The sequence below is a fragment of the Dermacentor silvarum genome, chromosome 1 (assembly GCF_013339745.2).
Source record: "Dermacentor silvarum isolate Dsil-2018 chromosome 1, BIME_Dsil_1.4, whole genome shotgun sequence".
Lineage (NCBI taxonomy): Eukaryota > Metazoa > Arthropoda > Arachnida > Ixodida > Ixodidae > Dermacentor > Dermacentor silvarum.
Genome location: NC_051154.1, coordinates 140,701,656 through 140,726,857, shown reverse-complemented (window position 1 = coordinate 140,726,857; position 25,202 = coordinate 140,701,656). Strand labels below are relative to the sequence as shown.

General features: G+C 45.6%; 1 protein-coding gene across 1 annotated transcript in view; it reads left to right on the top strand.

Annotated features, from left to right (window-relative positions):
• LOC119436148 (homocysteine-responsive endoplasmic reticulum-resident ubiquitin-like domain member 2 protein) overlaps positions 1–25,202 on the top strand; it is a 61,818-nt gene that overhangs the window by 34,517 nt on the left and 2,099 nt on the right. The window contains exons 8-9 of the mRNA XM_037702911.2: positions 1,600–1,742; positions 15,522–15,654. Of these exons, the coding sequence (XP_037558839.1) occupies positions 1,600–1,742; positions 15,522–15,654 (276 nt within the window). The remainder of the gene's footprint in view (positions 1–1,599; positions 1,743–15,521; positions 15,655–25,202) is intronic.

Genomic DNA, 25,202 nt, shown 5'->3' with positions numbered 1-25,202 from the left:
AAATGATTGCCAAGCTCTGTACGACATGCGAACAAGTAATACGTATGATCACTCGTATCACCAATAAGACGAGAGGGATGATGAAAACGACACTCTTCGGTTGGTCCAAGCCTTTATACTCAGCCGAATCGTGTACGTGGCTCCGTACCTTCGGATGAGGAAGTGCGATTTAAATAATTTCGATGTCATCCTTAGAACAGCATATAAGAAGGCGCTGGGACTGTCGGTCAAAACATCTACGGAGCGCTTGCTGCAGTTGGGGGTGCACAACACAACAGACGAGCTAATTGAGGCCCACCTATTAAGTCAATATGCCAGATTGGCAGGAACAAAAACGGGGCGCAAGGTGCTGGAGGACTTGAAAATCAGCTGCCCTTACCACACAGCAGCAAGACAAGACATCCCGAAAGAGTGGAGGAGCAAGTTTGCGACACTGCCCCTGCCGAAAAACATGCACCCTGAATATCATCAAGCAAGGAGGAGGGCGAGAGCCAAGAAGATGGACGGGATCTATTCTAAAATAGAGGGAGCCTTCTTCGTGGATGCTGCGGGTCCTGTAGGAGGGGTCTCGACAATAGCCGTTGTGCATCAAGGGAAGACGGTCAGTGGACTTTCTGTTCGGCACGGGGAAATTGCAGAATTGGAAGAGGTGGCGATTGCTATGGCAGCTTCGCATCCTAATTCCGAATACATCATTACGGATTCGCAAACTGCATATAGAAATTACATGCGGGGCAGAATTGCGCCGCTAGCTTGCAGGATTCTGAAACAATCTGGGGTCTTCGCTTCGCGCAAAGAGCTGATTTGGGTGCCAGGTCATCAGGGAGTAGAGGGAAATGAGCGTGCACACGCCGCCGCCCGAGCTTTCCTCCCCCGGGGTCCCTCCTCCTCCCTCCCCGTAGAACCGGAACACCCATTGCCATTAGTAACTTATGCAGATGTATTACAGCACTTGCGCCTATCGCGACGAAAATACCCGGGCCCTGCCAAAGGATTAGATAAATCAGAAGAATGTCTTCTACGGAGATTACAAACCATGTCATTTAGCAATCCAGTAAAGCTACATGCTATCGAGCCACAATCCTTTTCAGCCGAATGTAAATTCTGCGGGCAGAAAGCAGATTTGTACCATATGGTATGGGCCTGTCAGGCTAATAGTGCCTTAGAAACCACACAACAGCCAACGTGGGAAGGATGGGAGGCAGCCCTGTCCAGCTCAACCCTCGAGGACCAGCAAGCCCTCGTGAAAAGAGCCAGGGCGGCGGCCTTAGCCAACGGAATCCCGGAATAAGGATCCGACCACCCTTCCCCTAACTCCCCTCTCCCTTTCCTGTCAATAAAATGTTTTCATCATCACTGTATATAACATCGTTACTGCTCGTCTAATGATTAAGTGGACTGCCATTCTTGGTGCATTTTCTGTGTGGCATCATATTTGTCTTGTAATGTATGCACGATAACTCAAATTGATGGGCTGCTGAGTTGGTATTTGGCAGTAACTGCGTTTTATTTTTTTCTCAGACGATTAAATTAGAAAAGTTTGTAGATATATAGGGCAAGGGGTCAGTGCTTGGTGTGGAACTTGGCCTCTCTTTTCAGGAGGAAGAGGAAGCGGCTCAGCGTGACTGGCTGGACTGGGTGTACACTGTGAGCAGGGCAACTGTCCTGCTGAGCATTGTCTACTTCTACTCCTCCTTCGGAAGGTTCCTTGTCGTCACTGGCATCGCTCTGCTTATGTACCTGTAAGTGCTTGTTTGCTTCAGTTTCTGGCATGTACCGCATTTATTCGATTATGAGGTGAGGGATGCCAGTTGGGGGACCCGAGAAAAACTTAACCGTGTAAGGCCTAATGTTTTATTGGCTATGCTAAGTTTGATGCCTCAAAATGCTGATTGAGGTGTGGGAAACCTAATGCAAAGTGCATAGTTGCGCTTCTGATATGCTGGAGTAAAGTTTCAGCTGGGGATAGTTTAACAGATTGCTTACTAATTAATTAATTAGTACAGTAATTAAGTTGTAACTGATAAAAGATTTTATAGCTTTTTTTTTCTACCAATGTATTCTCCATGGCCAGAAATGTCAACAATTTGTTCCAGCCAATGGATTATTCATCGCCCAAAATACCGAATAATTAGAAGTCCCCTTCCCAAACACGATGGGGACTGCCAAAATGTCTAAATAATTGGGACTCCGAAATGCTGGATTCGCCAGAAAATACGCAGCTTTATTCCACAAGTGGCCAAAAAAGGTGTGTCATTCTCGGATAATCACTTTCAAGGGCAAGTCGTATCAGCGTCTCAGAGCAACGGCATTCTTGGCACAGTGCCAAGCACACTACCTTTTGCATGACTAGCAAAAGATGCATAGGCGTCTATGAACGCCAGCATTCTTGGAATGAAGTCATACACGCTGTCACATGACTAGTGCAAGATTTCAGCATCTACGAGCGAGCGGCGGTGTTCTTGGCACAGTGCTAAGCACGCAATCTTATCATAGTGCCCATCCACGTGTCCGGTGCTGGTCACGCGAAAATATCTCGTGAAAGTATTTTCGAAAGTGATTGTCCGAGAATACAGCCCAAGTTTGTTAACATGTTGCTACGCACACATATGCTTGCCTTTGGCCTACACAGTCCGTTGCCGCAAATTTCTAGAGATGCCTTTTATGTTAATTCCTTTTCATGCGTTTCGTGCTTTGTCAGTGGTCAAAGCGACTCTCCACTCGCGTTATCAACGGGATCAGCCGACCATGAACTGTGAATGATAAAAGAGGACAAATCACGCCAATTGCAAATTCAGCCTTTACAATTTTGTGGCTTGGCTTGGCTTGGTTTGGGCACAGTCGGTGACTACTAGATCGACTAGGCTTCGGTAGTTGCAGTTTCGAGGAGGCACCAGCGACATATCAAAATGAAATTCTATATTTCTGCTTGACTCAGTGGCACATGGCTGTGTAGTAAGTGTCCAAATTATTGCACTACTTGCAGTAAGGTGACCAAAATTTGTCATCCTTATTTCCTTAGTTCAATTACACTATTGACATGTGTGCTGGTTGCTCTTCTGCAAGTGAGTCAAGCAGTGGTTCCTTTGATGTGGACTTCTGCCCAAGTACTGAATCGGAATATACCTATTCCAGTGTATCTACTTCTTTATTCTTATTATAATTATTTATGCAAGCCCTTCTGCATTCATGAATAAACAGTGCACGGGAAATACTACTACGGAAAATATTTTTTTTGTCACTTATGGTCACTCTAAAAAAAATTGCATTAAATTTTGTTCGAAATAAGTCACTCTGTAGATTTTAAATCTGCAATAAAAAAAATCGACCATGGGGGTTCACATCTCGTGAAAAAAAATTTACCCTCAAAAGGTTAATAATTAGACAGTCTTTGCTGAAACACTTGATGTACTATATTGGGGAATCTCTTTAATGTAAATAGGCTTTTAAAATATCATATTTAACCGCTGCAAGGATTGTTCCCTACTCACTCTTCAGTGCAGTGCATCTGGGTGAGTAATTGCCATAGTTATGTTTATTAACTACTGTTTCATTATACACTTTCTAGTTACAGATTTTAAGGCCATGTTACAATATCAGTAGTGCAGTAGGAGTTGCAGGAGGCTAGCGCACTTTACCTAATTTTAAAAGCGTCATCCGTTAAGATTTTCATCAACAAAAATTCAGTTTGGTCTGATCCAATTCTGAAACTGGATGCACAAAAGCACTACACACACTTCCTACCTTACATAATTCTTGATGCTCTCATTACATAACAGTGCTCATTGCAATGGTCTGCTGAGGCACGCAATCTGTTGTGCTCTTTAAGAGCACCCCAAGAGATAATGTGTTTCTGAGAGAGACTTGCGCATGTAGTAATCCCTTTTAAAGAAACTAAATGATGCTGAAAGCGTCACATTAGTAGCGCTTCCAGTGCTCTTTGTGTGCTTCTAGAATCGGAGTGGAGAAATGGATAACAATTTTACTATCACCTAAATTGCTCTAGCTTCTTGTGGCACCCCTTTGTGGGCCTTAAAACCAATAATTAAAAAGTTATCCATTTTCAGCTCATTAATCAACAGACTGTGATGGAAATTTCCCAACTAGTTCCCGCCGAACTCAGAATACAAGCAGTGAAGGAAAAATATCCTTAATATATTCTTAAAAATCTGTTCCCATTAAACAAAAAATCACCCTGTAACATTGAAATACCATATTTTTCTACGCATAACTGACACTCCCAATTACAGCAGCTGGAAGGAAAAAAGTAATTCTTGGTATAACCCGCAGAAATAACTGCATGCAGCAGTGCTCTAATCTTTGCAAAAACAGTCTCTATTCGCGGATGCAGGACTTGTCCACGCCGTGCCGCCTCGCGTGAGCAATGGCAACGGAGCAAATGTGGCCAAGCCATAAATCCCAACAGTGGTTTGGCTCTCCTCCGTATCAAGAAGTGCTTCGTACAGACCATCCGCCACGGTGGCTTAACGATGTGGCTTAGCTGCTACGGTGTTGCGCTGCTAAGCACGAGGTCGCGAGATCAAACCCCGGCCGTGGCACCCGCATTTCAATGGTGGCGAAATGCAAAAGCGCCTGTCTCCCGCGCATTGGGACCACGATAAAGATCCCCTGGTGGTCAAAATTAATCCGGAGATCACCCACTACGGCGTGCCTCATAATCAAATCGTGGTTTTGGCCCATAAAACCCCAGAATTCAATTCATGCAGACCGAGGGAGTGCCGCAGGCACAGGTTATTTATGCTATCCACAAGCTCGAATTGCTATCTTCTCTCACGTGAGAATATAGCTTTATCTTCGGATTCCACTGTGCTAGGACGGCAGTTGTGAGTGCAGCTTATCGTGATCCGAGTTCTAGTTTGCCAATGCCGCGTCCACTATTCGCTAACTACTAAACGCAAAAGGGCGACCTGTAAAGAGGAGGAGAATAGGCAACCACGAACGAGATAAGGGCACTTCAACACGCAGGGTAAGAGAGAGTGGTGTCCCCCATTTTTTGTAAGAGATAACGAAACATTGTATGGCAAAAAAACCCTGCCTTGAAGTGTGGCTTGATGGCAGCACGCGCCATACTACCATGAAGCTACACCTCAAGGCAAAATTCACCTATAATACTCGCACGCCTACTTTACTGCTAAATTTTTTAAATTTTTGGTGCGGGTTGGTGCAAAAATATCGTACATAAAGCCGTGCATTCAAGTTACAGCTAGAGAAAACAATAAATTTTTGTGCTTGAAGTCACATAAAACAGTCCGGTCTTCCACATGCCAGTGAGGTAATCTCTTCATTCTCTCCAGTAAAAACTTGGATGGACTAGTCAGTGAGAACATGTGTGCACTGTGTCAGATCAATAACCTGGAAAGCTGATAATCAAATTCATTTCGCTGTAGCGATTGTCACCTGGCTCATCAACTGTTGTCTAGTTCTGTTTCCCATCAAACTATAGTTACTAAGCGTGGACAGCTGGGCTAGTTGGTTGTGATTAGCATTAGCTTGAAGTCCGGCGTTCGTGTTGTCGTGCTCTTCTCGTCCGTGTTTTTGTGCGCTGGAACGATGAAACTATAGTTAACAGAACTGTAACGAAATTGAAGCACCTTGAAGTTGAACTGCACTTTTTCTCTTCTTTTTTTTCTATGCAAAAGCATTAGGAGATTCAAAGTGGGAAAAAGTGAATGAGTGTGAAGTGGGGGAAGCCTGTCAAGAGGAAGAGATGGAGAGAGGATCGGACAGCTTATTGTGCATCCAGACGAAAGACCGAATCCAGATTTGCAGGGCCGGACGGTGCGTCACGATTCGCCTCGTCCGCGCCTCTTCCGTGAACCGCGCGTACGGATAACGCCAAGCCGTTTTTCACATCCGGATTCTGGAGGGGTAAAGCCGCAGCTTTAACTTATAAACACGCAGTGTCTGGCAACCAGTACACTTCTCTCCTGCTAGAGGACAGCCGCATTGCAGTCAGCATCAGTCCTTTGTTTGCTGGCGCCTGGTTTCAGTGCTTCATAGCTCCTGGTGTCGTTCACTTCTATTGAACAATGAATTTGTGCAATGACACCGGCTTTTATTTCATCCACATCACCAAAGAGTTTCCCACTTTGTGGGACCTCAGCCGTGCAGTTATGCGGACAGCGTCACAATCAGTCACAATCGGGGAAATAGCGACTCTCTCCTGCAATGCAACAAAAAAAAAAAAAAAAATCTCAGTCAACTGCTCGCTAGCAGACTACAAAAAAGTAGGACATGTACAAATACATTGGATATCTGGTTGTTTCAGAGCAGTAAATGAATACAGTATCAGCGAAAACCAATCACACTCAGTGGTGCAGTTAAGTGTAGACAGATCAATATTATCTCATGCATGTTTATGCAGAAAGTCGGTGCCGACAGCACGGCCATACAAAACTTGTGTGCACTCGTGATACCCCTTCCACGTGAACCCTCTGGATCTGCATTGGATATTTCGGGTGCAAATGTGTAATGTTGTACGCTACCACACGAGCGCGCTTGAAGACACTTGTGTAGCGGCCTTCGATCAGCACCAAGCTCAGTTTTCAACCGATATACATTTACCACGGCGCTCTCCGTAATAACTTGGAAACGTGTGACACTTACCTGAAGCAAGGTACCGCAGTGTGACCTGCAACAGTGTTTCCGCTGATATAGAACGGCGCATAATGGTATCCTCCCTTTGTATGCGGGGCACCACGCGTGACAGCAGTTGCAGAAACTGCTCTCTGCTTACACGAAGCAGCCTCCGGTATTCGTTGAGGTCAGTCTTCAGGAGCTCTTCATAGAGCAGGTTTTGGACCCCCAATTCTTTCCTTCCCATCCAGTCTTTCCGCCAACAACGCCGTTTTCGTGGAAACAAATCAATGTCCTCGTCAATCTCTGACAGAACAACAGCCATCGCGGCCAAACGTCGCTTTTTGCTGGCCTCCATTTTGTAGGAACAAACTCTCAAACCAGTCTGCTGCTAGCCAGCGCAGAGGCTGTGGTCGAGAGTAATCCGGCTCGGTGGCGCTGTCGCCTGCTAGGGCCTCGCCCGCCGTGTGGATGCACTTGCAGCCGGACGGTCCATGGCATAGTCGTCCGCGTCCGCTAAAAATCCGGATTCGGTCCTTCGTCTGGATGCACCATTAGAAGAGTGTGTGTGTATGTATATACAGTATAAGTAAAACCCCGGTGACACGATCATGGCTGGTACGAATTTCGGTGTGATACGAATTCGTAACATTCCCCGGCCGAAATACATTGCTCTTAACACGAAAAACATCGGCTGTTACGAACGCGTTGCCACGCCGCTGCGGATCGTACGAACGCGTGAGCAAGAGCGGCGACGGCGGCCGAGCCAGCGAAGCGACCGGCACAGACAAGCCGGCACAGCGGGATTTGGGCGGGATCCATAGTCGCCAAGCAACCAGCTACATCACGCGGCTGCGCAATCTCTCATTGGTCCCCACGTCGAGCGGACCTGACCACATCACAGCCTAGCTGATGCTTTGACCAGCGAGGACGGCAGCAGCCACGACGGCCAAAACGCTCCCTGAACTCTATGTGCTGAGGCGTTCAAGGGCGTGCGAAAACATTCGCGAGATCACGTGTGCACACTTTTATGCCTTCCAGAAGGCGATTGTTGACAATTTGGGCAAGAAGAAAATACACACGGATAGTAGAACCCCCGTTGATACGTTTTTCAAGGGACCGTGAAAAAAGAAAAAAAAAAAAAAGTTGCAGTTTCGCCTGAAAAGCAAAGCAATGATTGCGATAGCAAATTAGTAGACAGCTGTATGAAGTAAGGATAGTAGTTTTATTGGCCGTATAAACTTGTAATCATAGGCATACTTACTAAATTAACAAGCACGGTGTCACGCATGCACAGGTAAACACGCACCCATCTCGCTCGATGACAACGCTGGAGTAAGGAAGCACGGCAGCAGTGGCTTCCTCTCGCTTCAACGCAACGTCGAAAGCACAGCACATACTTAGCTATCTTGTACTAGGCGCACTGTGTCAACATCGCAGATCGTTTTGAAGATGAGGCCCGTGCGGGCTCGCACTTTGCACATGTCGCAGATTGCTTCCAAGGTATGGCCATATGATGCAACGTACAAGCTGACTGCACCGCTAAATTTAGATGACCGCCACATTTAAACGCAACGTAAGATGCAGGAAAATTAGATTGGCGACGTGTCAAAGGGAACTTAATACAGTAGAGCCCCGCTGATACGCAAGGGCCGAGAAACGGAAAAAATTGAGAAATGGGAGTAGTGTTTAACAGCACACAGTATTATTTTAATTCTTACGTGTGAAAAAAAGTCGTTGTTTTGCCCGAAAGCCGAAGCATCGATAGCGATAGCAAATTAGTAGACAGCTATACAAAGGAAGGATAGTAGTTTTATCGTCCGTATAAACTTGCAAACATTCGCTTATTAACTATATTAACAAGCTTGGTGTCAGCGCCCACATGCAAACATGAACACGTCACACTCGATGAGCGCGGACACGCGCTGTCAAACGCTGGCGTGAGGAAGCGCCGCTGCAGAAGCGAGCGAAGTGACTTTCGTGCTGTTCTCTATCGCTTCAACGCAAGCTGAGCGCCGAGAATGCACAGTACGCACAGAGCTACGGGCAGCACACACCGACACCACAGAACACCCATACAAACTTAGAGAAGGGAAATTGTACCTTCCACAGTGCAACGAAAATGAGCGTAGCGGTGGCGTTGTGAACTAAACTATGCGACCGAGAGATGGTGCTGTCAAAATCAAAACTAACATCATCATCATTACGCAGTGAGCAATATGGCCACTAAGGTAGCAGTTTGTAGGGCTCGTCGCGCTGCTCCCTCGCTGGTTTTGGGCGTTTTGTTAATGCTTTCGGAGCGGTATTCGTGTGTACTGTACTCTAACATGACTACAGATATTTTAATTATGTTGCCAGGTGATTGAGAGGCCTCAACTGGTAATAAAACACTTCAAACAAGTAAGCTTACATTGTTTATTGTCAATGGTGAATGAAGCAGTACATGCTTACAATTTTCATACAGGTCAGGTGGACTTAATGTTGTCCGTCACTGAGTTTACAACATACATAAACACAGATAACCATCTATTTAATGGAACCCAAAGCTGAAATCGAACAAAGTTTTCTCATCGTGTTCGGCGTGCCGCTAAAGCAGGGAGAGCGAAGCTTCAGACAGCGATATTTATGCCGAGCTATCCTCGTACTTATATTGTGTACAGTGCTGCTTGACGTTTGATATCCTCTGCGTTGGACGAGTTCAGCTAGATTAAACAAAGGAACATAAAAAATGAGCTCGGCAAAAATGTACTGTCAGCAAGGTAAGCTCGGGCTGCAATGTCCCATTGCTCTCGTAACACATTGGCGAGAGGCACGAAGTGTAGGAGGGAGGGGGGTTATGCTAGATTTTACATCACATATTTTCTGCTCTTGATATTCTTCTGCTGCACATTTAGTGTTCAGGCGCGGCAGTAAAGGCTTTTACACAAGTGGAGTGCTCGTAGGGAAACCAGGGAACGTTATGTAGACAGCAGTGCTTACAAGGACTTCTACAAATATTGTGTGAATAAACAAGGACACTAAATCAACATATAAGCAAGCCCAATTAATGCTCACACATCCTTGGAAAATGAAACTTGCGGTTTCATGTTGAAAAAGCATCTCGGTATATGTATTCAAACAAGGCAAAAAGGTTGCAAGGAGATGAACACTTCAGTGGAGTAACAGAGGTGAGCAAGGGATGCCTCAGCTTGGAGCCAACGTTTCACCAAGGAGACATATTTGTGAGGGCCGAGACGAAGACAAGTTGCCAAGGTTGAATACTGGGCGTGTTGGTATAGCATACTAGAGGTTAGATTGCGCACCATTTTTCTCGAGACACACAGAGAGAAGACAAGTTCCCATGCTGTGGTTTCCCTTGCTCATCCACTGTTGATTTGCTGAATGTTAAGCCGAACTTATTCTGCGAGTACATTTCAAAATCTTTCTGGGAGCATGCTCTGGTTTGTCATCTGCTGTTTGAAGAGAAAGAAAAATTGTTTTTAGTTATTTCTCAAGTTTGTGAAGTGTGAAATAGGCTGGCCGATTGTGTGAGCTTGCCTTTTCTAGCTATCTCTTATGGTGTAGGGCTAGCCTAGTTATTGATTTCATGCTAACTGGCCATGAGCCTCTTGTAGTAAACAAATGTAAAATATGCGTATCCAGATCTAATTATAATCCTAGCACTTGCTATGTTAAAAATGTTCCCTTATATTTTGTCATGTCATATAAATATCTCGGTGTACACATTACAAATAACTTAAATTGCACAGTTAATATAGAGTACATCATTAGCAATGCTTACTCGGGTACTTACGGTACAACTTTTCCAAAGCACCGTCTACTTTAGAACTACAGCTTTACAAGACTAATTCGCTCGAAACTTGAATATGCATCTGCAATACGGGATCCCAGTCGCGTTTATCTTATTACTTCACTTGAACTAGTACAAAATAACTCAACTCGTTTCATTATTTCCAATTATAGCCGCTCCGTGAGTATAACCTCAATGTAATCTAACCTAGCACTTATTCCACTAGCATTGCCGCAAAGTCACCCTTTTTCTCTGTCTTTTGCTGTTTCATAAAATTTTCTATCACACCACACTTCATGGCGACTTGATACTGCGGCCTCAGTGCATTTCAAACTGTGCCGATCATCGTAGTAACGGGAATTTATTCATGTAACACAAAGTCTTTCTTTCAATCTTTCATCTCCCGTACATCTCAGAAATGGAACCATCAAGTATCGTGGCCATCACAGATAACAAACTTTTTTGCAAAACGTTAGCTAACATTGTATAATCAGGAGAATCATTATGTTACAAGAACTCACTGCACTTGTTTGCTTTACTCTACTACTTTGTAACCACTCCCCTCTTTAATGCCATGTAGCCCTGAGGGTACTTAAAAAAATAATAATAATAAAATGAAGAGCAACTGCCAGCGTTTCAGTCAGCATGATGTATAATTTCCTTAAAATTGCATTGAGCGCTTTTGATCGTTTTAAAATTCTTTGCAGTTTCATGTAACAAATTATCGTTGTGAGGGAGCATGTGATACTTCGTGGTACTAATGCCCGTCAAACTGATTTGCAAGCGCCAGATGACAGTTTGTGCATTCACAAGTAGGAGCTTGCTACATTGCTTCTGTTCTGGTCGTCATGGCTATAATGACTGGAAAAAAAACAAGTTGGGACTCAACATGTTACTTCTCCGATTGTCATAAAGCACCCTTCAAAGCAACTAAGCTTGTATGTCAAATTTCTCATTCCCACTCGGTATGATACAGAACTGTAGACTGCTGCTTTCCTAATAGGGCTCACACCTCTCTATCTGGTAAACTTCCAAACATTTCATGGTGAGGCACGTAGTTTAAGAGGACCTGTTGTCATATGGTGACAGTTGAGCTTCTTGTGGCTTAGCGTGGGCAGCTTGCAGACCAATAATCTCTCTTTTATCCATCTTCCTGAAAAGAGAAATGACATAGCTATGACACACATGCAAGCAAAAATTGGTGAAAACAAAAGTTAGTCTCATAAATGAACAAATCACGGTTCTAGTTGAGTGTTCAGAAACATACCCTGTGAGGATTCTGGCCCTTGATGTTACTTCCAGTGGTGATACGTTCACTGTTGACTTGTACGTCCAGAGAGACTATAGAGTCCAAAGTGATGAGTCCAAATATGAGCAGCGTCTTGGAGGCTGGAGTCGAAAGAAGAAAGAGTCTCAATTACTATGGTTCAAGTGTGGGTGAGTTTGTGATTCATGTATGACAAAGTACAGTGCACAAAACGCTCCATGACAGAAAAGTACACAGACAACACTGTTTTGAGTGCGCATTTCTTTCAGTGGTGTCCTTGTGTGGGCTGTGGTTAGTCAAGCCTCGATTAGATGACAATTGTTTCTGCCAGATACTAGTAATAAACACAGTCATTTTATTATGTCTCAAATGCAGTTAATCTAACTGTATCACCGGAAGTACATTTGTCAATAATGTGCAGTGAATTTATCTCGGTGTATCGTTTATGCAGAAACAGCCAAAACTTTATTATTTATGATGTACTCATGTTAGCAATTTTAGCAACTTGGCAAAATAGCAAGAGCCTCATTTGAATTGCTTTGAAAGGGCAATAACTTTATAATTATTACTATTTTCTACTTTTAAGAAATGACGACAGGAATCTGTTTTATCCAGCTGGCATGCAAAGAAATTCAAAGTTGAAAATGCGAAGCACTGCTTTTTTACTCACCGGCACACACGCCCAGGGGCTGCAAGGTTAATCCGCTTTTGTGGGCAGTCTTCAAGCAGACTGTGCTCGGTTCCAGCGATGAATTTTCATGCTGGCCAGCACTTTTTTTTTTCAAGCAGCACGTCATTACGCGGCCAGAAGCGGCAGATCACCAACGGCGGAAGCCGTGCATGCAGCCATTATGCAAGTGAAACGCTGCAGCTGATAAAGTTCACCATTTTTAAACATGTTCGTTTGGTCCCCGCTATCGAATGTTGGACGCATTAACTGGCTGAGATATTATTGATATCTAATTAAAACGAACCTGCGCAATGCTGCTCAAAGGAAACAACCACCCCGTTCACAAATATAACCACCGTACAATTTAAATCGATAAACGGCACAGACTGCAATCGATACCAGTGGGCTGCTGCTGATCACACGTCAGTGAGGCCGCAAAACCTTTATTCAAGTAACAAAGCACGGACTTTAATAACAGAAGTCAAATAAAAAACCAATATACTGCTTATTTTGTAAGAAATGACACCGTAGCTGTGTTTGTCGGTTATTATATGTACATTAACAGATCAAATATTGAGCCGTGTTGAGTGCCCCTAGCAGAAAAAATACGAACTAAAGTAGCGGCCAAATCACAGTAGCTCCACTTGCACGCTTATGCTGGAACACGCCGTGGTTGATTTTTCGCCCTCTGTGGCCATTTAGTGAACTCTAGAGTGTGTGGGGCCTGCCTACACTGCCTAGACTCTGCCCCAAAGCAGATCGCTTTCAAGATACGGCCCCCGACCACACGCCGCCGCACAGTACGCAATTGATGCCAGAGTACAATGCCACCCACTATCCCTCCCCGCTCGCTCCCTCGCCGGTGCCTCGCGCGCAACGGAAGAAGGCGCGCTTTCTCCCTGCTTTTCTTCTTGCGCGCACGAGATTTAGACGTGGTCGTCGGCTCCCCTCGCATGCTTTCACTCGCACATACAGCATACGGTGCGCGGCGATGGCGTTATCACCCTTGGACTTTATACGGAACATCTATGAGCCAAAACCAATTTTAGGGCCACAACGCGTTATAGACACCATCTTATATGGTGTCTATCTATCTATCTATAGGAAACCGAAAATCACCCCCGGCACTTTGGGCGGCCAATGCCATCGTCAAGCCACCAACCAAGCCAAACACCATGAAAAGTCAAAATGGCCGGTCGTGCCGGCGCGGGATGGCAGTTCGCAACGTATGATGCGGGAACGGTCCCACACTAGCGACGCAACAGCGGAGTTACCAATGCATTGGGTTCAGTGGGAGCTGTGCCGGGACCGGCCGAAAACGACGTAACAGCTGGGAAAACGCAGCGCCCTGGAACGTGACAGCGGGGTTCTACTGTATATGGAAGTCAATGTAGGATTTATGTCGGGACCGCGAAAACGTGTCGCAGCAGCCGCGAAAATGCAGCAGGGAGAAAGGTATCAACGGGGTTCCACTATTAGGAATTTTTTCTGGTAAAAATAAATTCATTTTTTCTTGACTTTGTGTATGTTTTGATGATACGAATTTCGGGTGATACGAATATTTCACGCGACCTCGCGACATTCGTATCACCGAGGTTCCACTGTATTGACCCTTTTCGCGGAGCAGTTTGTTTTCGAGAAACGAGATGGCTCTCAGGGCGACGCGCCATTCGTCTCCTCAGCGACAGCGGACGAATACGAAGCCATTACCGCTTCTACCTTGCTTCTGTGCGATCAGCTGTCGGAAATGCAACTGAGTTTTCACTAACACACTGTGCTCCAATCATGCTAGATTGAATCGTCTGGATTGAAGATGTGTGCAGTAGTTGGTTGCAAAAATAGTGACTGGCATGTTAAGGAATGGAATGAATCTGTGTGGCCAAGTTGCGGACCGCTGCTGCAACTGTCCGAACGTGTTACCGGCACTTCGAGATGTACGGCTTTCCTCGAGGATACAGAAATTTGCTCATCCACCAGCCTTGTATCGCTAACCTTCAAAGAAAGGGCTTCATCCCCAGAACGTCGGCAAGAGTGAGTTCCACTCGTTATGAATGACAAAGGGAGTAAGTAGCGCCGCTTCCTGTCATAGTAATTTTTGCGCACATTATCTATACACATCTGTCCCAAATGGCAGGAAAACTTACGCCCACTCTATCACTGACGTATCAAGAATAAGTGAATGGGCGCACACTTGAATATATGCGCACTGTATCCGCACAATAAATGACGGACTACACCGATGGCGCACGAATGGTCGAAGCTGAATGTTTCGTGACGGTCCACAAGAGTAAGCGAGTTCCTGGCTGTAATATATATTTGCTACAAGGTATTACAATGTACAAAACAGCTACGTTTCAAGCCTTGTGCGCAGCAAGAACAAATCTATCGGAACTGAGCACACCCGCGAGCGATTAGGCAGAAAATAATCAGATAGTGGCCGCACTGAGGAACTTCACTGAGTCAGAAACTGACAAGCCACTGCTTCAAAATACTTGCCGAATAAAGAACAAAGAGCAAAACACACTAATCCTGACTGAATTCATGAGCGGAATGTTTGGATAGCTTGGAATACATATTTAGCCCCGCTTTTAGAACAAGTACCATATTACGCTACTTGCGCTGTTTGGACATAGCTTAATTAATCAGCTCCTAAAGCGCTTTTGCATGTTCTCTGAAGCTGTGATCAAAGCTTCGTGTCGTCCACCTAGTCGCCGTCTACGATACCTCCGAAAACAGGTTTTCTAAGCCGCGCCGGCGTCATACGCTTCCATTGTAAACAAGGAGGCAACGGAAGCAGTTGAGGCAAGGAATGGACGCGTCACCACGGGATCAAACATGGCAGCGCCCACGGGATCGCCGCGAAAAGTGCTGCAACTATAGTGCAACTGATGGTGGTCTGCTCCAGACCACTGTCAGGTGCACTGCACTCCTTGAAGAGGCAGGATGTGTGTCAGGTGAGCTCCTGAACAACACATTGCAATGTTGTGAACATGGTTTAAATCATGGATCCGGGACCTCAGCGAGGTGCAACGTAATCCTTGTGTGTTTCTCTCACATTTACCGCTAAATTGTGTTAAACTGCAGTGTTGATTTGTACATGTTTTTGAAGTTCTTGCCAGGTGCTCTTGACAGTCTGGTGAATTGTTGGCTCAGTGTGATGCAATGCGTGACAGGAGTCGGCACTATTTGCTCCACAGGTACCAAGGAGGCTGGTTTGCAGCCCCACGGCAGCAACAGCCAGAGCGTGGGCACGACCGGAACCGTGCGAGAGAGGCCAACCAGCAGCAGCAGGCAGACCATCCTGCTGCCGAGATTCAGGAGAGACCACAGGTTAGGCATCCAAGTTGCTGTCGTGGTGTTTCACTTCATGCTGCATGTTGTGTACTGTAGCTGCATGGTTAATTATGAGAGTTCATAAGCCACTGCACGGGAAAGCCAGCTTCTGGTGCAGCTTTGCACTGTTTGAAATTTTATATAACGGCAGTGGCTGCTGTTTTTGTTCAATGTAGACATACTTTGTGAGGTATATTGTCATTGTAACTTTTTACGGTATTCAAAAATTGTTCGATATGAGGGATAATTCGATGTAAACGGGTTCGATATAGTCCGGGTGGACTGTATACGAGTACGTGTGCATGGCACATCCTTGGTTGGGGTTATAATCACAGTGCAATCTATGTCCATTATAACAGGTCCACATACAACATACTGTCGGATTTAACAGACCATATTTCTTACCTAGTTTGGTCTGCCTATATTATTACTGCAAAAAATTCCGCTGTTAAACGGGCCCAGCTATAATGGACCATTTTCTACAATGAATAAAACTGTGGGCAAATTTTGTCTAGATGAGGCGTATACAATGCACTTTACTGAGGTGATGTGTGCGTGAGGCAATGCATGCACGCAACATTTTTCGGTAATTTGCGAAACGTGCAGAAACACACTCTCTCTTAAGGGACTGACAACCGATATTTATTGACCCAGTTTTTTATGGTGCAACGAAAAGCTCACCCTCGGTAGTGTTTACACCTGCAGCGGTTACTTCCAAAAGTGCGTGGATATTTTGTAAGCAGAATTTTTCGATCTGAGCAGCCTTAAAAAAGCAAGAGTCCCTCCTCCAGCAACGCTGAGAAGTGATAGCGATGCCGATAGCCCGCCTAGCAAATTGTGAAAGCCACCCATCGTCCTGCTTTCACTGGAGGACGTGCAACTGTGGTTAACCACCTATATTGTCACCTTTCCAGCCACTTTTAAAGGTAAATAGACTGGTACAATAAGTTTGCGCTGCTGTACAGACCTTTCTTACAGCTGCACCGTGTTCTTTTCCCAAGTACACGCCTACGTCATGGTTGGCTGGCCCCCGTCGTCGTTATTCAGTCGATAGACGAGCCAAGCCAAGTCATCGAAAACGAAGGCGAAGACAGCGCCACTTTTCTTCTCACTACAAACGAAGGCTTATCTGCACATTGTAAGTTAGAAAAAACCTATAATAGAATGTTACTGCATTTAAATATTAATAAAAACACCAGGAACAGCATGCACTGGTAGGTCACGTGGTAGACCTCTTAAATAGGTTCATGTTTTTGCCGCATGGGGCGCCAAAGGTCATTTTTCACGACTTTTAGTGAAGAATTAAAAATATAAATCCACATTTAATGAGAAAAACAGGGCCCGTTCTAGCCAATACGATGGACGGTCTTTCCATCCGCGGGGTTATCTCAATTCATGTTCTGAGCGGTTGTCTGTCCATTTAAGGAACAAACACTCCACTGGCACACTTCCTGCAACCACGTGCTGCACAGCGCCCCACCTTTTAACAGCAACTGTTTGGGTCGACGACACAAGCGACTCGCCACCACCCACCGTCATTGGCTTGATGCCGAGCAGGTGCCGATGCTACCACTAGGACTAGCCCGCTTCGCTTCGAAGCCGTAGCATATGGCACTTCAAAAACAACTGCTAATGGTCACAAAATGATAATGCATCATTATGAGAACACCTTTCCTTCCCTTCTCATCATCCGAATTCGCCCAAAAATAAAAATAGACTGTTATAGCCTCCTAAGACCCCTTGTACTATACATTGCTTATTGCCTTCAACTTTTTTTTAGAAATTCTTTCAGAAGTGATAACGCAAAATATTCATTCTAGGTATGAATTTCGGTGCAAGTGTAACTTTAAAGAAGTGGTTTATTCATCATCTCATCGTCCGCTTTCAAGAAATTTGACATTAAATTGATCTGTACCTCTGTGTCGTCCCAGACGGCTGAAGGCAAGCTTGAGGTGTGTTTCGAAATCACTGAGATTGCGTGAAAAGACCGGAAGCGGCAGCAACATGGCTATGTACTACAGTAAAACCCTGTTAATTCAACCCTCGTTAATTCGGAAAATCGAATAATTTGGACACGTCCTTTGGTCCCGGCAGGAGTATGCATTATTTAATGCAATGAAACTCTCGTTAATTCGGACGTGTTTGATCGCACATTGGTTAATCTGGACAACTCTCAGAGCTTGGCGAGCGTGGATTGATGCAAAAGAGCAAAAACGGCGTGTCTACCAAAACGAAGCGGCAAAGTTCATATTGCCTTAGCCATCAGCAGAAGTCATACGTGATTGACAGCAACGCTAGAACGCTTCGTGCCTACTTGTGCCTTTAAAGCCTTTATTCTTGTGTTTACCGCCACGCATAGCACCGCGTTGGCCGCGTGCCTTCACAACTGCGTAGTCACCATCCATGATCGCGTCAATAGCGGCCGCGGTTCCGTCCACAGTAGTTGCGGCAAACTGTAGTTTCGTTTTCCCTCGGTGCGTGCGTCGGCCGCGTGCCTTCATAACTGCGTAATCACCATCCATGATCGCGTCGATAGCGACCACAATTTCGTCCACAGCGGTTGCGGCAAACAGTAGTTTCGTTTTTACTCGGTGCAAAGTTGGCAAGGATGAAGAGCACCGTCTACATCGCGATGGCTGGCGACCTGGCGACACTGTTGAAAAAATAATCGGGACGTGCGCGCAATAGTCAAACACGTGTCTCAGATGAAGGTGCGTGCCGCGTCCGCACTGTGAATGAAGTCGTGAGGCCTTCGCCGCTGCGATCACTAATCAGTCATGAGATGACGAGAATTGCAGCTTTCGCACTGCTTTTGTGAAAAATAGAAACAGGATTTGCTGATTCATTCAGTAAATAAAAGCGTGTTGACATAGTCAGCACTTGTTTATTGTCTTTGTGATACACTTGATAATTTGACATTCGGTTAATTTAGACATTTTTTTCAGTCCCGTGAAATCCGAATTAACAAGGTTTTACTGTACACGTAGTTCCATCTTCATCACGGCGTTTAAGCAATGAAATGCAGTTTTACCATAGCAAAGATGAGGATATGGTGGAGATAGTGGAGACATGAAGATGCAGCTTTTGGCATCTAATCGGGGTACTTAAATTTTAAAATTGATTTTTCAAGTTTACAACGTAGTTAGGTTCAGGTCTCAGGAGGACAGGCGGTGTCTAGGCTGTGAAGCATATGATGTGGTTGAGCCATCACACAGTGCAACAGCAGCCAGGCACAGGCTCCAAGTTGAACTTGACCCGTTGACTGTCAGATTTTTTTTTTTTTTTTCCGTCTGGTCCTCACTCCTTGCTGAGTTTTTGTCACAAGTTGTTTACTGAACCAAGGAAGGTGGTTCTGCTTCATTTTCACTTTCTGCTATTTCAATATTTATACACAGTTAATAAATTTCTTTGTCTGTCATAGTCCTGACAAACAGACCTACCACATTGGCCATGGACATGCCTGCCTTTCTGATCCTCAGCCCCTGCCTTTTTCTCTTTTTCTTTTTCCTTTTTTTTTGCTCATGTTGGTTGAGTGGACATTTCATGCTTCATAGAAGCTGGTTATTTGTCGTCATTTTTTTCCAAATCAGAATTCATCAACACTTCATCCCTTCATCTGTCAAAGCGCAGAACGACCTGCCACACAGGTTCGCTCGCCGTAGCTGCCCTGCTGTGACCATGGTCACTGAACCATGCCGACAGACCATGCCGACAGAGCACTGAAACATTTGCTCCACCTGCTATCAGAAATCTTAACTTACGAATATTGTGCATTTAGATGACCTCTCCATAGATTGCAGAACAGGTACACAATGCTTTTTTTTTTTTGAAGGAATTGCTTCTGAAGAGGCAGGGAGTGCACTGAAAACACAAAACGAGTATAGTCAGAAGTGGCAATGGTTGTGCAAGGGTGGGTGCCAGAGTTATCTTGGGAGTGGCAGTGAAAGGGTTATTTCCTCATATCACAACTCCCATTGGTATAAGAGCTTCGACAGTGGTCGTCGAAGATAAAACTAAGACATCACTTCATTCTATCTCCTACTGTGTTGCGTTACACAAAAAAAATGTAGTTGATGTTTGCATTGACTGCGGTGGTGATGTGTTCAAGCCCGCCAGCTGGGCAGGGAGTTGACTACAACAAAGTTGGAGGGAGTGCAAATATCGCTTGGACCCATTTTCTCACTGACAGGAAAATCTTGCCATTGTGCAGTAAACTGCCATTTCTCGGCATCCAGTGTCCAGGACACAATGGACAGCAAGACACTATGTGGCTAGTGTGTGTGTACCTTTATCGTAAATAAATTTTTTTGCTCCCTGTCTTCTCTGTTTTTTCTATTGCCTCCACATATAAAGATAGTTTTCATCAACACAATTTCACCACTGCTGAACATTTAAGCCAGCAGCGAAGTAGAATATAGTACTTAGTCACTGCAATATTAGTTCTGTGTTTGTCTGGTTAAACTCTACGTCACCAGGTGGTGCCACCACTCTGGCCGCTCACGTTTATGCCCCCGCTCACCCGTCAATCCACCCGATTCACCTGTATGTACTGTAATATCGGTCATGCTAAATCTGTCAGTTTAGGCTGGGCTGCGCAAAATCATTTTGTGGCTTTATTGGCTTTATGCCTACACACGAGCTTACGCCGTTCTATCCAGGAAGCATAACAATCTTGGTAGGCCTTTGCAGTAGTTGCTGGCTGATCGCTCGTGGACTCTGCTTCACGCACATGGCCGTCAATCCAACCCGTGCACGTAATCTTGCACCCAGTCGCCGATGTGTTCTACTGGTACAAACGTTTCAAGGGTGAACTTCCCACAATGGCTTGCCGCCCACCACACCCGACGGCTAGACCGAACCAACAGTGCTTTGTCAGAGTCGGCAGCCAAAGTTGCAGTTTGGTCAGGTTTGGTGCTGAATACAAGATATGGTGATACCACTGTCCACAGGACTAGTGCCATCAAGTAGCGGCTTACACAAATTAAAAGTATACATGTCAGGCTTAGTTAAGCATTTTTCCAAAATTTCGCACCCCAAAGTGGGGGTTCGGGTCTTGCATAAGGGCGGGCTTTACATGAGTAAAGATGCTATACATATTCAATTCGCATTAAAGAATTTTTATATACAGTCAACGACCAATTTTCCGGACGCCTGATTTTCGGACATGCCCAATAATTCGGACACCTTTGCGGCACCGCCATGTGTACCGTATAGAGTGAATGTATAAGAACGTCTGAAATTTCGCACCCAGAAACCTTCGCCATCTGATTTCCCAGGCTATTTGCCATGACCACAGGTCCAAAACAGCATCAATCAAAGCTACTGCCACTGCCATTTTGATTATCTCGCCGCCTTGAACCGGCGCTCTCGCACGCAAATCCGCTGGCAGCTGTAGCCACCACCGCTAGGCTAGCTGCTTCGACGTTTGCTACCAAGCGTCTTGCTGTTTCGTGCCATGTTTTCCATTGAAAGAATTTACCGCTGTCAGCAATGGCGCTGACTCCACCTTTGTAATCGTCGCCAATGGCTTCGAAGCTCTGAAATAATGCCGATTCCAGACCCGCCGTGGTTGCTCAGTGGCTATGGTGTTGGGCTGCTGAGCATGAGGTCGCGGGATCGAATCCTGGCCACGGCGGCCGTATTTCGATGGGGGCGAAATGCGAAAACACCCGTGTACTTAGATTTAGGTGCACGTTAAAGAACCCCAGGTGGTCAAAATTTCCGGAGTCCCCCACTACGGCGTGCCTCATAATCAGAACTGGTTTTGGCACGTAAAACCCCATAATTTTAATGCCGGTTCCAGAAAGTCAGCTTTGCCTCGCGGTAAAGTATACGCCAAGTATTGCGGTGAAGCATACCAAGAGTGGGAAGGGGCAAATGTTGTGGGACAAGGTATGCATTCCTTAATTATACACACCTGCACCCACCATCTCCTATCGCAGTACAAGTACCGATACGCAAGGACGTCCGCAGAATTTTTTGCAGGGGGGATCCTGGTTGTTGGCGCCAAGGGGGGGGGGGGGGGCAGCGGCATGTTCGCAGCAAAAAAGCACTATTTGCGGAGTAAATTTATTTATTTATTTATTTATAAGTAAATACGTAAAATACACACATGAAAGAAAAATTACAAACAGCAAATTAATGCGTGGCTTGGAGAGATACATTCGAGTTCATTAACAAACAATTAAAATTAATAAAAAATGCTAAAAGATACTATCACTTCGTGGAGAACAGTGCTCAGTCTTATGCATGCGGATTCTCGACTCACCTGAATTGATGACCAGCACACAGCACAATATGTTTACAAACACGCAACTACAGTCACTCAGTCTTCCTTGAACAGCAACTGCAGACGCCTCGGATTTTTTTGGGCGAATTGCGTGATGACACGGGTGATAAAATCATTTCTGTGCTTCATTACACGCTCTCGCTGCACACTCATCATATAAAGGCCGTCCAGCCTGTCGTTTGTCATCGTTGAGCGTAGCCAAGTTTTCACTCTCCTCATTGTACTGGAGGAGCGTTCAACCATACAGGTGGTAACTGGCAAAGCCAGAGCCACCTCAATGGCTTTTGCAACACCAGGGAAGAATGTCTTGGCCTGATGTAGAAGCTCACAGTAAGTTATTTCTGATGGGTCCCCAGTTTTGTTGCACCACATCTCATACCAAGAGATGGCCTCTTCCTTGAAGTTGTCGATGCCGTAAAAGCATTGGAGTTCTTCGGCTCAAGTGCTTCATTTTTGATGGATGCAGCTGGAGAAGTTTGAAGCTCCTCTCATTGCTTTCAGAAAAGCGGCGAGCTAAAGAAGCAGTGAGAGTACAAGTGCGGTACATATATTGCCACACGGTAGTATTCCTCCAGCGACTGAATCCCATAGTTGTCTCGATGGGCCTGATGAGAGACTTGTCTTGGTACAGATATCACCACATTTAAGTGATTGGCTGCCTCCCTTGCTGCATTCATGATGTCGGAGAACTCCTCTACAGCGTTTGTTCGGTGGCTGCAAAAAATATGTTGCAGCTCAGTGATGTGGTCATGCAAGAATGGAAGTCCATGGATACACCTTGCAGAACGTTCGTAACTGGTTCGAGCCGAGCGCTGTACTTCGCTACAATGTGCAAGCAGACGATGAAAGAGGAGCTTGTTGCGCAGTAGAGGATGTGAGCTCGTTGTCTAGTTGCAGCGTTCGAGCATGGTTCCGTTGACGCGAGGTCCTTAAGTGCTTAGACTATGGCCTAATAGACTTGTATTTTGCAAACCATCTTGTCTCACACAGCATCGGAATGTTGGGCACCAATTTTCTCTGGAGCGCACTCTCGCGGAAGAAGTTTATGGTTTGTCTGATTATCCCAATTGTGTTTACAATTTCAGAGACTTCGTTCAAATTGTTGATGACGAGATTTAGTTTGTGACTTGTGCATTGGAAAAATAGTGCCTTCAGGAACTGTTTCTGTATTATTTTCTTCACTCGAGCTTCTTTTTCAGCCATTGTAGAGTATCCATCCTACCCCTGTCCAACGAGGTTCGAAAGAATCAGCCCGGCATTCGTCAAAAACTTCAAGGTTGCAGTGGCGATGCAAGTGGAGTTTAATTGCTCCAGCTCTACAAATCCCAAAAATTGCTCTCAAACGCATACTTCGGCTCCCGCCTTGTCAATAAAGCAAATGCGTATAGACATCTGCTCTTTTCCTGAAATATCTGCAGTTTTGTCAGCAAGAATGGAAAAAAGCAAACGCTGTGTTAGCTTCGGCAACTATCTGCTCTCTCAGGATGTTGCCACAGATTGTGATGATCTCGTTCTGGACGCGGACAGAAGTGTACATAGCATTGCCAGCAGAAGAAGCGAAGTGCTCCTGAAGTCGAGACTCTCCAGCTTCTACCCGAAAGTCAAGGAGATCATTGAAGGACTCCACTATTGGACTGCTTGCCATAAATTGGCAAGTTGGTGCAAAAGACAATGGTGGAAACTATTGGAAATAGTTTCTCACAATTCCTTTCAACTTGCTCGTGCAGTGCTCTGTTCAGCTGCTGTCTCTGTTCAGCTGCTGTACAACGGGTAGCTGCTTGCCTTTCATCACATCCATAATGTTCTGTGAGGCCGTCATTGCCTCTGGTGCCATTGGGATTTTACATGATCCCTGCACGCCTCGTGCAATTTTCTGTAGTTACTGAAAGCGCGGAGGAAAAGTGATGCAAAAAATGACAAAGGGCGCCTTTCGCTGTCACTGAGTACGCAAGCCAAGGGGCATGATCTCCCAGCCATTGGTGGCGAAAAGGCCTCTTTCCAGGTGTTACATCGTTCTTAAAGTCGTATGTAACATTTGGCGACCATGGCTTAGTAAGAAGACGTAACTTCAAAAAGTCCGGGATGCCAGTGAGTTTAGCTTTGCCTAGAAACTCTCCTAAGTCATATTCTTAAGGCAAGTTAGTTGTTTTCTTGCTGTTGTCTCCGGACTTCAATCCCATGCAAGGAGAAAGGGAATCGTCTCGGCTTACTGCGTGACTGGAGCTCGCTGTTGGTGGAGTTCCTTCCATGGAGTCGACCACATCGGCTACTGTCCGGTGATGAAAGCTTGCATCCTCTGTCATATCCGGACTTCAATCCTAAGAAAGGAGAAAGGGAATCGTCTCAGCCTGCTGCGTCACTGGAGCTCACTGTTGGCAGTATCCCTTCCATGGAGTCGACATCAGCTACTGTCTGGTGATGAAAGCTTGCATCACTCTGGTCAAATGCTACACCGTTGTCACATGTTACACCAGAATCATCAGGGGCACAGTTTGATAACGCTTCGTCAGACAACCGCTGACGCTTCAAGAAGCGTCGGATGTCCATCATTCGGGACCGCACGAGACAAAGCTGGCTATGGAGTTCCTCGTGATTGACAGTGTTTGAAAATATATACACATTGATTGGAAAAACAGTTGAACGCGTACGTTGAAAACAAAAAAAATGGCTATATATACAACGAAAACTTATTTACAGGATAAATGCACGCTCGCAGCTTCATACACCTCGCTTTATCTTGCTTGAACATCCGCACAGTCGAGCAACCGCACACACACTGAGGCGCGTCGCAGTAGCACTCAATGCGAGGATGACGGCGGCGATGTGCGGGGGGGGGGGGGGGGGGGGGGGGAAGAAGAAGAGAAAGCTCCCAACAGGAGAGGGCTCGGATGCCTTTTCAGGAAAGATTGATCTTGTATTTGGTCACGGTGTACGAACATACTCACCGTGTACTTGGTTTTACTTTTTGTGTTTTTGGCCAAGCGCTCGGTTTGAGGCTGTAGTGTGGCAGCCGCTTCGAAAGCAGGATCTGCTCGTTGTCGGTCCCCTCGGCTCCCTGTTAAGTCGCTGACTCGCTGGTCATTAAGAGCGTCCTGTCGTTTGCCAGCGCCCGTTCTCGAAGAGTGCCGGCTATGTTTTATGGCCGTCATTTCCCCTCTTTTGCCGTTTCATGTGCTTTTACTCGTTCTCTCCAGAGCCTAGCTGCAGCGTTCCTTTATACCTGTTTTCATTACAGTACGGAAAAAGCGCGCGGGCC